Source organism: Varanus komodoensis, unplaced genomic scaffold, assembly GCF_004798865.1.
Source record: "Varanus komodoensis strain SLA01 unplaced genomic scaffold, ASM479886v1 scaffold86, whole genome shotgun sequence".
Lineage (NCBI taxonomy): Eukaryota > Metazoa > Chordata > Lepidosauria > Squamata > Varanidae > Varanus > Varanus komodoensis.
The window spans coordinates 188,691-198,896 of record NW_025336554.1 but is presented as its reverse complement, the minus strand read 5'-3'; the positions used below and the strand labels follow the sequence as shown (position 1 = coordinate 198,896).

The window sequence follows — 10,206 nt, the reverse complement described above, 5'->3', positions numbered from 1 at the left end:
GAAGCAACAAGCATATTATCTCACAGCAATTCAACAGAGAAATTGCAAGTTTGGACTGGTAATTAACCTGTGTTTTAATTATCCAAAGGGTAGCAATTAATCCTGCTGCACAATGAACCTCTCTGGAGTTTAAAGTGGCTACAGGCCACATTAAACAGAAAACTGTGAAGGCTGCCATAAGTATGCCCAGATCAAGGGAGAGATGAGGAAGGGACTAGGAACAAGCAAGGTGCCTTTACTGCAATTCCCAATGCAGAAGGGAATTCCATGCCACAGTGCTTCATGGTCTGAAAGGAAAAGAATGTACAGTATTTGAAAAGAGTTCAGAATGGTGCTTTTGGAGGTCTTGCTACTAGTACTCTTTTCCCAAAGTGTGTGCCTGGCACGCATTCTCAAATGCAGCTTCTGGGAACCGCCCTTCCCACTGCAGGCCTATCTGCCAGGAGACTTCCTTATTGGCAGCATCACTTTTCATGGTTTATTCATATCCCATGCAATAACCTTCACTGAAGAACCCCCACCAGACTCAGTCAAAAAACTCATGTATGGATTGAATTGCTGCTTGTTTTCATTTCCTCTCCATCTGTCACAGCAGTGATCAGTCCCCAGGGGCTTTCCTCAAAACTGTGGCTGAAGTTGCAAGCTTACTTGCACAACCCTGGGGGAAGGGACCCATAAATAACTCTGTGCCCCATCCTTGTCAGTTTTACCTCTCTTCAGTCATGAATTCATTCCCTCCAATTACCACAAAATCAGGCTGCATAAATGACAGCACATAAACAGCACACATGCAAGGATGATGCATTAGTTTTGTAACACTATTTTCTCTATGGCAGCTTCCTCATGCCTGCATAATTTAAACAAAATTTCTCCAGTAGTTATGTTTGCAGCAATGTTTTTTCATATATAGGCATTTTTGTACAAAGCCTTTCCACCTGTTCTCAGGGACAAAGCCCAATCAAACTCAAAGGAGTTTGCTTCCTACTGCATATATCCACATAGCTTTGCTCTGCCTATCTTGACTCTCATTTCATGACCTTTTCAGTCTAGTACGCAAATTCAAGGCACCTTCTTTCTGGCCATGAATGTATAGCTGTGCTTCATAGGTGCTGACTTAAACTCTAAGCCTCAGTTGTCACCTCTCCTTTCAGCATGGTCCCCAAGAATTACCAGCATCTCCTGGCCTTGACATTTGCAGTGAAAGAGATCAATGAGAGCCCTCACATACTGCCCAACCACACTTTGGGCTTCCGAGTCTATGATAGCTACGCCAATGCAAGAACAACCTGCCAGGCCACCCTGCGACTTCTCTCAGTGAAAGAGAGATTGGTCCCCAACTATGCATGCAGCATCCACAATAATGTAATTGCAATCATTGGGGCACTGGACTCCGAAGTCTCTCTCAATATGGCAATTTTCTTGGATATCTACAAGATTCCACAGGTAGGAATCCTCTTCCTTTCTTTGTGTGAGAGAGGGGATATAGATATACAATCACACTTCCTTGGTTTTTCCTACTTCCTGTCTGAGAAATTGTTCCAGTAAAAACAAGCAGATGAATTCTTATTCATCTTCCTATTACTTGATTTAAATAATGGGAGATTAGGATTCCTTCTGCCAGAATGAACACACTTTTCTATCTGGACTGATATTAAAACTTAAGATGACTGAAAATATGTTCTAACCACTTGCACTTTTGATCATTCGTATTAGCCATTATTAATTTTGCTATCATAATTACTATGTTAAAAGTTTTTGTGTCTTTTAAAAATTCCTTTTCCATTGTGTAATACACACTTTAATCAAACCACACATTAAGGAATAATCTAAAAGATTTTAATTTTTTTGCAGTAGTACAAAATAGTACAACCTGACACAGTTGAGATGGACAAAAGATTGAAATGTATGGTCACTCTCATTCAGATGCAAGTTTCTCCAAAGGTGAAACCAGGCAAATTCAGCAGTGCAGTACTGAATTGAGAAACTCAACATTGTCTTCCAATGTAATTTTGCTATCAGTTTTACTATGCTACCAGTGTGTGACTTTTAAAAAATTATTTTCCATTGTTTGTTAGACAGTGTAATGAAACCACATCCTAAAGGGGGGAAAAGATAACCAACTACAGCATTGTAATTTAGTCAACAATTCATGGTGAAAGTGAACACCATGAAAATTTACCAGAGAAAACCAAAGGACCTGAAAGCTGACCTTTAGGGCACTGGTACTCTCCTGCTAGCTGCTGGGTGAGAGTGGCAATTGTCCACTCTAGACAAATGGCTCTATGGATCTATCCTTGATACCAAAGCATGAAAAAATGGAATTTATTTTAAATGTTTATACCCTAATCCATGCATGTAGAATAGGAGAAGTCCATCTGCTCAAGTACTTTGAGATTGCAAAGTCTAAATAACACCACTGTATGACAAGTACAGAGATATAAGAGCTATATAGGCAAGAGTTCTGACACTGAGCATTTAGCAACATAACCAGATAAATATGTGAAGAAATTAATCGTCTGATGCTACCAACATTTCAGTCTTGCACTCCCTGACTTTGCATAAAATGAATGTGGGAACCAGAAAATAATCCTATCAGATGCACTTAGAGCAGACAGAAGATCAAAACATATGGTCATTCTTGTCAACTTGGAAAACCAAAACTTCATTTTATGTGTTGTTTCAACTGATTTGATGGGTTTTTTAAACTTCTGGTTGTAATTCTATTTCTCCCTTCCTGTGACATTTCACTAAATTATAGTTATTATTGTCTAATGTCATGGCATGATAGAACACCAGTCTGACATGCAAATGAATTAATATTACAAGACTTCTGAAAGGAGGACCACTAAAAAGAACAAGCTTTCTGAACATGCTTCCATGGGGATGTGTTGAACTCCAACTCACATCAAGCCATGATGGCTGGGAACCATAAGAACTGAGAACTCCTGATTGCAGGAAGCTGGGCATTACTTTGGAAAGCATAAGCTTCACAAGCCATGCAGGGCTTCTCACAGAATTGCTGGCAACCAGCATGTGGAACATAAAAAACTTATTCCAATCATTAATGTCATCATGCTAACATTTCTTCAACCTCTTCTTAGCTCATTTATGGTGTGGCTCCAGTCATGAATGATAAGACACCAGGACTTCCCTTCTATCAGATGGTTCCTGATGAAACTCTGCAGTATGAGGGGATTCTTTCTTTGCTCCTGCATTTCAGCTGGACATGGATTGGACTTGTTTTTATGGATAATGACAATGGAGAAAGATTCTTGCAAACTGTCTTTCCAATGTTTTCCAAAAGAGGTGTCTGCTTTGCCTTCACAAAAAAACTTCCCCCACACACCTACATCACCAACATTAATGTTATGTTAGAAAGGGGAGCAAAAATATATGATAAACTAGTGAACAGCAAAGCTAATGTAGTTGTGGCTCATGGAGAATCCTATTCCATTGCAATTTTTAGATGGCTGACATACATATCAGAGTTGAACATCATGACAAGCAAACTGAAAGGCAAAGTATGGATAGCCTCAGCCCAGATGGACTTCAATGCATTTGTCTATCAAAGGGATTGGGTAACAGGAATATTCCATGGTTCTCTGACCTTGCGGATTTGTTCCAATGACCTACCAGGATTCAAATTGTTTGAGGAGAGCAGAAATCCACTCAGCACAAAAGGAGATGATTTTCTCAGGATCTTTTGGCAACAAGCTTTTGGCTGTCGTTTCCCAGCTTCAGTCATGAATGAGGTGGAAGAGAAAATCTGTACTGGGAAGGAAAGGCTGGAGAGCCTTCCCGGAGATTTCTTTGAGATGAGCATGACTGGCCACAGCTACAGCATCTACAATGCAGTCTGTGCTGTGGCCCACGCTATGCATGCCATGTCCTCATCTGAAGAAAATCACAGGGCAATGGTGAAGACTAATGGACAGAAGTTGAGGAATGAACAGTGGCAGGTAATGTTCTCCAAGTACTCAGGTGTGAAATCTTCATGTTTTTTTCTCTGACAAGTGCCCTTGAACCCTCCTTCAAATTATACTGCACATTTCAGTCACCTTCCCCTGCTTTCCTCTTCTGAGTGTTGGATGGGGGAGAGCCAAGACCTTGCCCCCACTTAGCTACTAAGCTGATTGTGTGAGTTTAAGTAAATCACCTACTTTAAGCTTAAGGGCCCTTAGAGATTGTTGTGAGGAGAAAAGTTGGAGAAGAGGAAATTATTTAAAGCTGTTTTGAGTTCTTTACATTGGGCCAAAAAGAAAAGCATAAATGTAACTCCTATTCAGTACAGTAGCATTTCTTCCTTCAGACGTCTCACCCCTAGAAATCATTAATGATTAATCATTAATTATTCTCCACCTGATACTAGAACTTTCCCTTTTATGCTACACTGCATTCTTATAAACATTCTTGTTTCCATTTTCAATCAGCTCCATCAGTTTCTCAGAGGTGTCTCCTTTAATAACAGTGCTCGGAACAAGGTTTCTTTCAGTGGTAAAGGGGAGGTAGTGTCTGGATTTGATGTTATCAATTGGAAGTTCTTTTCCAATGAATCCTTTCTCCATATGAAAGTCGGAATGTTTGATCTTCAGGCTTCTCCAGGCCAAACACTCACCATTGATGAGGAGGCCATCACGTGGCACCACTGGTTTAATCAGGTGGGAACCACTGGTCAGCTGTTTTGAACAAGCTCTGATCTACAGTCCTGCTGGCTTTCTTTTCAGTTGAGTCCAAAAAAGCATAAAGCAAAAGACATTTTAAATTGAAAGAAGCATATTGGGTCTAGTGAAGACATAAAAGAGAGAGGACTTTCCTGGCCAGTTATATTGTTAACTCAAAGCAGCTGGAAGTAATTTAAATACAGTTAATTTATGTCTGTTTTTAATGTATGGAACATCACAACCTGCATCTTTAATGGCAACCATGCAAATACAGCCAGATGTACACTGAATAGCCAGAGCCTGCTTATGTCATCAGCACTAGACTTCAGATCTCCACCAGCCAAACTCTCTTATACCAGGACTCAAAGAGTTCTAACATACAAATTTCTGAGTGACATGTTAATAAAATGTTTAACACATATAAGTAATTGCTGGAAAGCCAGAAAAAAAAGATAGCCAGCACTTTTAAAAGCCCTTTTTAACAGTAATATGCAGAAATCCCATCTAGGGAAAAATGGTCTTCCCATAAGACCCCCTGCCCACTTCCCTTTTTTATCTTGATAATCTGCCCCTGCCTTCCAAGTTGGAATATGCTGTGGCATTTGTGTCTGGAAGCCTCATGACTCGTGCAAGAAGAATGCATGAGAAGGGAAGTGTCCACAAAGTTCTCCTTTTATGAGTGTTTTAGAAGCAGGCATTTTTAAGCAAGGTGCCCTTTTTGAGCTGAAGGCCCATATTCTGAAGCTGTCCCCACCAGAATTACACCATATGTGTTCTTCTCAACCTTGTAATTCAGGACAGCAGGGAGCATCCAGCATGCCTCCATGCTAGTTGCATTCCATTTGACTTATGGCCTCCTTATCACTCATATAATGAACTTGAATATGTTGTAACCATGCTATTTCTGTCTGAAGAGTCTGGTCTAATTCAGAACTCAGTTGTGCTTATGTTGGCACAAGATTTTTAGTAAATTAGGATTCGCACATTTATGAAATGCTGGGTCAATTTTTTAAGTCATCCATTGACTGAAAGCGCTTTTGATTTGAAAGGCTTCTGCCCAAGTATTTATCCTCCTTTTTAATCCATATATTAGACACGACCACTTTCTGTATGCACTAAGAGTTGCCGTCCAGGCTCCAGCAAGAAAGTGAAGGAAGGGGAGCCATATTGCTGCTACAATTGCATCACATGTCCAGCTGGGAAGATCTCAAGTCAGGAGGGTAGGAGATATGCATTAATTGGACAGATATTTAAAGTGGCTGTTTGTAGATTGGGGTGATTGTTCTTTAGTGGTTTAAATGGGATCAGAAGGTTTTGTCAGGGATGGAGTTGGAAAAAGGGAACATGTTGATTCCCTTGTACCCCTCATTGGTTCTTGATACTATGAGCCACAGTATCCTGCATCAGCTACCTGTCTTGGGAATAGAAGACAGGAAACAGCAGTGGTTCAACTGCTGCTAGGAAGGCAAATCCCTAATTGTTGCACTATGCCTTGACAGTCATGAAATTGGAGCTCCACAGGGCTTTATCTTATCCCCACCCCTCTTCAATGTCTACATGGGGAAGGTGTTCTGGGAGTGTGGACCAATATGTCATCAGTACGTCTGGACTGATATCTGCTAGAATTAACATTCAAAGCCCACATGACTTGAGGCCAAGTTACCAAAAAGTGCATCTTCTTTTCATAGAACCATAAAGTAGTAGAGTTGAAAGCAGCCATGGTGCCATAGTGTACAACCCCCATCAGTTGTGGAAGTTAGAGTTGTTTCTAATGCACATGACCTCTCTAGGCAACCAGTTCCACTGTTGTAATGCTCTGTCATTGAGGAATCTTTTTCCTGATACCTAGCCTGAGTTTAAGATTATTCTAACTTGAACTGAGTATTCTATGTGGTACATCTGGTATGAGCGAGCAGAGATCTTGACCTTCCTCTTTGTAACAGCCGGTGAGGTACTTACAGTGTCATATCATGTCCCTGCTCTGTCTGCTGTTCTCAAGGCTGAACATGCCAAGTTCTCTCAGTCTCTCCTCATAGGGCAGTGTTTGCAAACCTTGTTTCATTTTTGTTGCCCTCCTCTGGACCCTTTCTCATTTTTCTCCATCTTTAATAAATCTTGGTGCCCAGAACTGGATACAGTATATCAGTTGAGGTCTGATTAGTGGAGAGTATAGGGGAACTGCTACTTCTCATGTCTGAAAGTCATACTTCTATGAGTACATTCCAAAATAGCATGTGCCCTTTTTGCAGTTGCATTCCATTGTTGGCTCAAATTTAGCCTATTGTCCAAAAGAACTCCAAGTTCTTTTTCTTTTTCAGTTCTGTCGAGCTACGCATTCCCAACTTTTATCAATGCATTTGGTTTCTTTTTCCTAAGTGGAGGACTTGGCACCTGTCCCTATAGAATCTCATTCTGTTGCTTTGACCCCAGTGTTTAAATTTGTTATTCTCAATCCACCTAATACCTTTTCTATCTAGTCCATTTTTTTACTAATTTGGTTATCAGAATGTCACAATGCACTAAGGCAAAAGCTTTCCTAAAATCAAGGTAGATTATGTTCTTGGTGTTCTTCCAGCCTTTCTCCCGTCATCTGGCACTTCTCCCATATTCCAAGATTTATCAAAGATAATAGCTGGTGTTTCTGTTAATTCCTCTGCTACCTCTTTTATGACTCTACAATGGAGCTCATTGGATCTGGGAGATTTGAACATGTTTATTCCATCTAGAAATTCCTTGACCAAGTGTCTGCCAATCTTGGGCTGCCATCTCTCACATTCAGCTTTACTTCCCCTTGGTTATAGATTTTCATGTGGAAGACTAGGAATTGAGCACCTCTACCTTTTCTCTGTCATCTGTAAGCACTCTGACATCCACTTTTAGTAGTCACCTCTCTAGTTCACATGTCTTTTGTTTTGGATGTATCTGAAGAAGGCTTCCTGATGCCTGCAGTTCCTTACTCCTTGTTCATTTTCTTCATTCGTGGCTTCGCCCTGCTTCCACCTCCTGAACATGTTCTTTTTTTCTTTTGGGTTGCCACTTAACTTTTTGAGGAACCATATGGCCTTCCTCTCTTGCTTTCAACATGTTTTTCTTGTTGAAATTATTTGTAGTTGTGCTTGGAGAATCTTCTTTTTCAAGATTTCCCACCCCTCTTGGGCTTCTTTTCCCTTTAGAGTGAGTTGTCATGGCACTTGGCTTATCATTTTCCTGAGCTTGTTAAAGTTGGCTTTCTTGGAGCCCAGGGTACATGATTGGTCATGGTCAACCTTCCTCTCTTTATTATCGAGAATTCAAGTATTGAATGGGTCACTGTCTCATTCTCATGGATGCTATTTTGTCTTCCTGTTAATATTATATTGAGGCTAGCTAATGCTCTTGTTCCTTCCTCTACCTTCTGCTGGAGGTAGTTCTAAGCAATGCAAATATACTTGCCCAAACTTCAAAAACATCCTAAGTGTTTCTTCTTTGGGAGTCCCTGCAAAAGAAAGTAAGCTGGAAGACTCTTAAGGAAAGTGATGTCTCTGTAGCACCACACTTGTAGAATGAACTTCCCAAAGAGGCTTGCCTGGCACATAGATTGCAGGAAACACCATCTGTTTTCCTCCTTTTCATAAATTCCAGGTGAGGAAGTGGATTCTCTGAATCTGTGCCTGGCCATGGTAATGGAATTGATAAAGGGCACTACATTGAGTCCCAATCTAGAGAAGATGTAGGTATAGGAGGTATGGTTCACATCCCTGGGGCTGTGATATTTCACCTCTTCTATACAGGGCTACATTCCACATAATGGATCAGGATAGGGTTAACAATCACTTGAGAAACAGGGGGACCACATAGTTTGGGGCACCTTTCCCCAGCTTTGGCTGCATTGCCAATTATATCCACATCCAGGCAGGTATAGACTACTTATCTATGCTCCCATAGGCAGTTGGATGGGTTACTGGAAGACAGTACACTTATGCTGACTTTAAAATCTCTGCATCATGGGAAATAGCTTGTCATCAGAAGATTGTCCTGACTGCAGATATTTAAACAAAAAAAAAAAAACTAGACCAAATACAGTTCATTTGAGAGCCTGAGGTTGATACTGCTCCATTTCTGTATTCAGACAGTTGCGACTTCCTTTGATACTAAAATTTATGACAATGAATTCTTTGTTTTCACTTGTCTGTCTTCTTTTTATCAGATCAACACCATCTCTCCTTTTCTTTCCTTTCTAGACATGAATGATTGTAATCCATGCTCAGATACAGAGTATCCAAGCAAGAATCAGGATTTTTGTCTTCCAAAGACCATAACCTTCTTGTCCTATGAAGAAGCTTTGGGACTCAGTTTAGCCATACCTGCTCTTGCCTTTTCTTTCATTACAGTTCTGGTGCTGGCTGTGTTCGTGAAGAACCACAGGACTCCCATAGTCAAAGCCAACAACCAGAAGCTCACCTACACTCTGCTCAGCTCCCTCCTCCTCTGCTTCCTTTGTTCTTTGCTATTCATTGGTGAACCACAGAAGCTCACCTGCCTCCTCCGACAAACTGCCTTTGTCATCATCTTCTCAGTGGCTCTTTCCTCTGTGCTGGCAAAAACCCTCTTGGTCATTCTGGCTTTCATGGCTACTCAGCCAGGAGCCAGGATGAGGAAGTGGTTGGGAAAGGAGAAGGCCAGTGCCATTGTTCTTTGCTGCTCCCTCATCCAAGCAGGCATCTGTAGTGTGTGGTTGGGAACTTCACCCCCTTTCCCAGATGTTGACCTCTTCTCCATGGCTACAGAAATCATACTGGAATGCAATGAGGGCTCGGTGATAATGTTTTACTGTGCCTTGGGCTACATGGGCCTTCTTGCAACCATCAGTTTCACGGTGGCCTTCCTGTCCAGGAAGCTGCCCAGCAGTTTCAATGAAGCCAAGTTCATCACCTTCAGCATGCTGGTCTTTTGCAGTGTTTGGATCTCCTTTGTTCCCTCTTACCTCAGTACCAAGGGGAAATCCATGGTGGCTGTGGAGATTTTCTCCATCTTAGCTTCCAGCGCAGGATTGCTGTGTTGCATCTTTCTCCCCAAATGCTACATTATTGTGCTGAGACCTGAGCAGAACAACAAAGAGCAGCTAATTAGAAGAAAACATTGAAGAACGTATGCCTGTCCTTCACTATCATTTCTAGTCTAGAGGGTTGTGCTGCTTTACAGAAGTGATTTATATGTAACTCATGGGGGGAAATCAGATAAAAATCACTGCATATATTTAAAAAATCATATATATCATAAAAATTCTGACACGTACCCCACATTCAATTTTAGTTACTCTTCATAATGACTATCAGCCTCTTTCAATTTTCAGTAACTTTATAATGATTCTGTAGGTGGTAATATTGACTAGGGAACTCAAAATCATACTTCTGAACCAATGCACATATAGGGAACAATTCTGTACTGATGCACATATGTATATGGACCTCTGGCACTAAGCAAAAGCAATTGAGGTTCTCCTTGCTGGCCAATCAGTTCACTCACAGCAGACTATCTTCGAGGAAGCCTGACAAATAGTTAAACT

The 10,206-nt window shown here is 41.0% G+C and overlaps 1 protein-coding gene across 1 annotated transcript; it reads left to right on the top strand.

Moving 5' to 3' along the window:
• Nucleotides 1-1,152: 1,152 nt before the first annotated feature.
• LOC123016552 (vomeronasal type-2 receptor 26-like) lies at nucleotides 1,153-9,783 on the top strand. The gene is made up of 5 exons (XM_044417064.1): nucleotides 1,153-1,362; nucleotides 3,102-3,959; nucleotides 4,431-4,658; nucleotides 5,755-5,881; nucleotides 8,882-9,783. The coding sequence occupies exons 1-5, from the start codon at nucleotides 1,153-1,155 to the stop codon at nucleotides 9,781-9,783; spliced, it is 2,325 nt and encodes a 774-aa protein (XP_044272999.1).
• Nucleotides 9,784-10,206: the final 423 nt, after the last annotated feature.

Excerpts from the sequence above, each read along its gene's own strand:
- LOC123016552 (XM_044417064.1), top strand. The coding sequence starts at position 1,153 with ATGGTCCCCAAGAATTACCAGCATCTCCTGGCCTTGACATTTGCAGTG. Across the intron at positions 1,363-3,101 it reads CATGCAGCATCCACAATAAT|CTCATTTATGGTGTGGCTCC; the intron begins GTAATTGCAATC and ends ACCTCTTCTTAG. Across the intron at positions 4,659-5,754 it reads GGCACCACTGGTTTAATCAG|ACACGACCACTTTCTGTATG; the intron begins GTGGGAACCACT and ends TCCATATATTAG.